Source organism: Cebus imitator, unplaced genomic scaffold (assembly GCF_001604975.1).
Source record: "Cebus imitator isolate Cc_AM_T3 unplaced genomic scaffold, Cebus_imitator-1.0 Scaffold50, whole genome shotgun sequence".
In the NCBI taxonomy this organism is placed as follows: domain Eukaryota; kingdom Metazoa; phylum Chordata; class Mammalia; order Primates; family Cebidae; genus Cebus; species Cebus imitator.
The window spans coordinates 479,146-484,818 of NW_016107365.1; the positions used below are offsets into that span (position 1 = coordinate 479,146).

Here is a 5,673-nt window from a genome sequence, read left to right on the forward strand (position 1 = left end):
ATGGCGTGATCTCGACTCACCACAACCTCCGCCTCCTGGGTTCAGGCAATTCTCCTGCCTCAGCCTCCTGAGTAGCTGGGATTACAGGCACGCGCCACCATGCCCAGCTAATGTTTTGTAGTTTTAGTAGAGACGGATTTCACCATGTTGACCAGGATGGTCTCGACTCTTGACCTCGTGATCCACCCGCCTCGGCCTCCCAAAGTGCTGGGATTACAGGCTTGAGCCACCGCGCCCGGCACAGCATTTCTTAAGAGTAGATTGCACTTTCAAATTCTCCTTCATGGAATACCTAAAATAAAAAGTCACTAAACCAATGAAATCTGTTTGCCATTCTGTGTCGTCAAGTTCGAAGTTAGCATGGATACTACTATTGCTCTTCCTAAAGGAAAGTCCACAGATTGAATATGATATGTAACTATGCCATCTCCATTGCAGTTTGAATGGTTAAGTCCCAAACTCTGCATTTTAGGCGATAATGAAGGGGTCAGGAAGTGGATGAGGATGTAGACTATACTGAAAGACTATAGCCACCCCTAACACAAGGCGTTTTGTGTTAGTGTGGCTGATGGGCATCCAATTGTTGGTGAAATTATTTGTGCTCTAAAGGAGTACGCTCAAAAGGTAGGCTTTGATTCATTTCAGTTTGATCCCACTTTTGAAACTTTCTGTTAATGGCATTTGCCCTTTCCCCACAAACAAGCATTCTATATGGCAGCATAAACATACTAGCATAAGCTATACCATATTTACCCAGTTTTTTTTTTTTTTTTTTTTTTTTTTTTTTTTTTTTTTTTTTTAAGACGGGGCCTTGCTGTGTTGTTCAGGCTAGAGTGCAGTGGCGCAATTTCAGCTCACTGCAACCTCCACCTCCTGGGTCAAGTGATTCTCATGCTTCAGCCTCCCGAGCAGCTGGGATTACAGGTGCCCACCACAACACCCGGCTAATTTTTGTATTTGTAGTAGAGATAGGGTTTCACTATGTTGGCCAGACTGGTCTCAAACTCCTGACCTCAGGTGATATCCTCCGCCCCCCACCCGCCCACCTTAGCCTCCCAAAGTGCTGGGATTACAGGCATGAGCCACCACACCCAGCCCGCAGTTGTTTATATGCATTGTCTTATGTCATCATTAACATCTTCATCTCTTTCCTGCTCCTTTTGAGCCTCTCCTTTTTTCTGTACGTTCTTTGAGACAGAGCTTCAGTATTCTTCCTCCCCAGGCTGGAGTGCAGTGTCGTGATCTCTGCTCACTGCACCCTCTACCGCCTGGGTTCAAGCAACTCTCCTGCGTCAGCCTCCCAAGTAGCTGGGATTACAGGCATGCACCACCACACCCCTCTAATTGTGTATTTTTAGTAGAAATGGGATTTCTCCATGTTGGTCAGGGTGGTCTCGAACCCCCAACCTCAGGTGATCCAACCATCTTGGCTTCCCAAAGTGATGAGATTACAGGCATGAGCCACTGCTCCCAGCCCTCCTTTTGGGCCTCTGCTTTTTCTATAGGATTCTTCTGCAAGAAGAGTTCTTTGCCAGGAGCAGTCTTCTACTTTGGGTTTCTTCTCATATCTTGTGCTTTGTAAGTTGTGGTCTAACTTTGGAGGATTAAATTTAGTAAATACGCTGTTTCTTGATGCTTCATTCTTGTTCTGTGAAAGGCCATATATGCAGAACGACCCCGCAAATGTCAAAGGAGCCTAGAAACCAAGATATAAGGCAGATAAATGGAGATTGTTGGTATTGGGTGACTGATTAGGAGGAATTTACAGACAAGTACAGTCTTGTGTGGCTGAAAGATGTAGATCTCTGCACTGTAACCCCTCATACCCAGGGCTTGGGTATGTATACATTTTCTTGGGGAAAGTATGCATGCTCTAGAAAGAATGTGTGGGTGGCTGAGAGAATGCTGCCGACATCACAGCCTATAGTGTATACAATAGTATCAAGGGCTGTTTTGGAGAAAAGGCCAAACTTAAAGTGAACAGGCAGAAGTCACATGGGATTAGCATTTAAAATAAAGTCACTCTTGTCCCCACAGTTCTTAGCTATGTTGCTGTTGGGATTTAGCCCTGGAGCAGGCAGGAATATTGTAGTACATGGGTTCCAGCTTCTCTGGGAGTTACTGATATTTTCTCTACATAAAGCTCAGGTTCTAGGTTTAAAGGCTTAAGTGAAAAGATCTGAGATGATAGTATGGTATCGTTATTTGGAAGGAAGTGGGCTAGCAGCAGCTGTGGTGAATTGAATATTCTAAGACCTGACAATATAAAAAAGCTGTCACACTGTCCTATCTAATGTGTGTGTTTGTTTGTTTTTCGTGTTTTTGGAGGCAGTCTTGCTCTGTCACCCAGACTGGAGTACAGTGGTGCAGTTTCAGCTCCCTGTAGCCTCCACCTCCTCGGTTCAAGCGATTCTCGTGCCTCAGCTTCCTGAGTAGCTGGGACGACAGGCGCGAGCAACCATGCCCAGCTAATTTTTGTATTTTTAGTGGAGATAGTGTTTTGCCATGTTGGCCAGGCTGGTCTCGAACTCCTGGCCTCAAGCAATCTGCCCACTTCAGCCTCCCAAAGTGCTGAGATTACAGGCATAAGCCACCACGCTGACCTTAATGTTTGCTTTCCTTCTTGGTGACGGTGTTTGTGGTGACTCTATGAATAACTGACCTAAGAACTTACATAGGCTGGGCGCATTGGCTCACACCTGTAATCCCAGCACTTTGGGAGGCTGAGGCGGGTGGATCACCTGAGGTCAGGAGTTCCAAACCAGCCTAGCCAATATGGTGGAACCCTGTCTCTACTAAAACAAAACAAAAAAATTATCCAGGCATGGTAGCACATGCCTATAATCCCAGCTACACAGGAGGCTGAGGCAGGAGAACTGCTTGAAACCTGGGAGGTGAAAGTTGCAGTGAGTTGAGATCGCACCATTGCACTCCAGCCTGAGCAACAAGAGTGAAACTCCGTCTTAAAAAAAAAAAAAAACTGATATTCTAAGTGCCCCTGTGCTACTGTAGGAAGTAACTGATCTTTCTGGACATAATATATTACATGGAATCATGTTTCTAAGAATAATCAGCATTTTCTTTTCAGGAAGAGCAAGCAGTCAGACCGAAATACCTACTGGGTCGGGAAGTCACTGGAAACATGAGAGCCATCCTAATTGACTGGCTAGTACAGGTCCAAATGAAATTCAGATTGTTGCAGGAGACCATGTACATGACTGTCTCCATTATTGATCGGTTCATGCAGGTGAGCATTTCAGTAATAGTTTTCCCTTTTGGGATTCTAGCTGTCATAAGAAAATGACTTTCAGCCAAAATCGTTCTTGGGGGATTTGATGTTATTAATTAAGATTTTGCTATGGGAGAATGACTGTCTACCTCTCCTCCATCATAGCGCTGTGTCTCCTTTTCACATATTTTATTCATCCTGTTAAAATTCCCATTGCAGAATAATTGTGTGCCCAAGAAGATGCTGCAGCTAGTTGGTGTCACTGCCATGTTTATTGCCAGCAAATATGAAGAAATGTACCCTCCAGAAATTGGTGACTTTGCTTTTGTGACTGACAACACTTACACTAAGCACCAAATCAGACAGATGGAAATGAAGATTCTAAGAGCTTTGAACTTTGGTCTGGGTCGGCCTCTACCTTTGCACTTCCTTCGGAGAGCATCTAAGATTGGAGAGGTAAAAGTTTCTTGAGAAACCTTTCGGTATGGGTACATTAGGGAACACTGCTGCTGACTAAGCAAGTCAAATTCAATTAAGTTGTATTATACCTAACTACATGGGGAAGGGATAAAGATGTTCTTTATTTCTAGTTGGGCTGCATGTTAATATTAGGGATTTCCATGGGCACTTGCATTTGAGTTTGTAGACAAACATTTGTAGTTAAAGATACATATGGGTATGCAGCTTAATGCCAAAGGAAAATTTTCTGAAAGAAGCTCAGTGATGGGTTTTGTTTCAGGCTGATGTTGACCAACATACTTTGGCCAAATACCTGATGGAACTAACTATGTTGGACTATGATATGGTGCACTTTCCTCCTTCTCAAATTGCAGCAGGAGCTTTTTGCTTAGCACTGAAAATTCTGGATAATGGTGAATGGGTAAGCTCTGTCCCACAGAACTTCTAAACTTTTAAATTGTAAAGAGTGTTTGACTGAATACAGGACTTTTGTTACTAAAAGGCACTTCAAGTGGTTCATAAATATGGGATCTACTGAAGGAATAATTACAAAAGATGTCTTAGAATATTTCTACATCTTTTTGTTTTTAAGACAAGGTCTTGTTCTGTCACACAGGCTGGAGTGCAGTGGTGCGATGTTGGCCCACTGCAACCTCACCCTCCCCTAGCTAATTTTAATTTTTTTCATGGCAGATGGAACTGTGACAAAGTTGGCCTCAAGGAAGTGGAGTCTAGTTTTAGGGGGTGCAAGTCAGCAATTACAATAATGAAATTAGGTGTGAGCACAGGTTCCTATGGAAGCATGAGAACACCTATCAAAGGACAAGTCTTAGGCTTTGTCTTAAATTTCAATTATATTAATAATTAGTTACGCAGTGCTCATCCCTTCCCCACTCTTGAATAACATCTAACATCTAGAAGCTTTATGAAAATCATTACTGATTGAGCATTTTTAACATTAACTTTTGTTGTCTTAGACACCAACTCTACAGCATTACCTGTCATATACTGAAGAATCCCTTCTTCCAGTTATGCAGCACCTGGCTAAGAATATAGTCGTGGTAAATCAAGGGCTTACAAAGCACATGGTGAGTCAATCTAGCGGCAATGTAAGATGTTGAAAAGTGAAAATAATTCAAACATCATGCCTGCAAATGCCTGGTTTATTTTGAATGAGTCAATATTTTAAATGAATACCTGTATCATTGGATCTTGTGACTTTTTTTCCTCTCTTTAATTGATTGCTATACTTTTGTCTTCCAGACTATCAAGAACAAGTATGCTACGTCGAAACATGCTAAGATCAGCACTCTAGCACAGCTGAATTCTGCACTAGTTCAAGATTTAGCCAAGGCTGTGGCAAAGGTGTAACTTGTAAACTTGAGTTGGAGTATTATATTTACAAATAAAATTGGCACCATGTGCCATCTGTACATATTACTATTGCATTTACTTACTTTTAATAAAGCTTGTAGCCCCTTTTACTTTTTTATAGCTTAACTCATTTGAATGTGGTTACTTCCTACTGTAGGGTAATGGAAAAGTTGTTTTAAAAGGTATGGTGGGGAATATTTTTAAAAACTGCTTTTGGTTTATCTAGGGACCCAATTGATGTATGCTTATATACTTGGTTCTTGTTTTATGTTTTATGTACCTGGCTTTTACTTTATTAATATGAGTTACAGAAGGTGATGGAGGTATTTGAAAACTTTACTTCCATAGGACATACTGCATGTAAGCCAAGTGGTCATGGAGAATCAGCTTTGAGGCTCTATTTTTTTTTTTTTCCTGAGTCTTGCTCTGTTGCCCAGGCTGGAGTTGCAATGGGGTGATCTCAGCTCATTGCAATCTCCGCCTTCTGGGTTTAAGCAATTCTCCGTCCGTAGTGTCGCAAATAGTTGGGATTACAGGTCCCTGCCACTATGCCCAGCTAATATTTTTTCTGTATTTTTTGTAGAGACGGGGTTTCACCCTGTTGGCCAGGC

General features: G+C 42.3%; 1 protein-coding gene across 1 annotated transcript in view; it reads left to right on the forward strand.

Annotated features, from left to right (window-relative positions):
- The window catches only part of CCNB1 (cyclin B1), a 10,034-nt gene extending 4,846 nt beyond the window's left edge, over window positions 1–5,188 (forward strand). Inside the window, exons 4-10 of the mRNA XM_037738196.1 lie at window positions 561–624; window positions 1,506–1,578; window positions 3,075–3,247; window positions 3,449–3,685; window positions 3,969–4,109; window positions 4,666–4,776; window positions 4,952–5,188. Coding sequence (XP_037594124.1) covers window positions 561–624; window positions 1,506–1,578; window positions 3,075–3,247; window positions 3,449–3,685; window positions 3,969–4,109; window positions 4,666–4,776; window positions 4,952–5,059 — 907 coding nt within the window. The 3' untranslated portion in view covers window positions 5,060–5,188. The remainder of the gene's footprint in view (window positions 1–560; window positions 625–1,505; window positions 1,579–3,074; window positions 3,248–3,448; window positions 3,686–3,968; window positions 4,110–4,665; window positions 4,777–4,951) is intronic.
- Window positions 5,189–5,673: the final 485 nt, after the last annotated feature.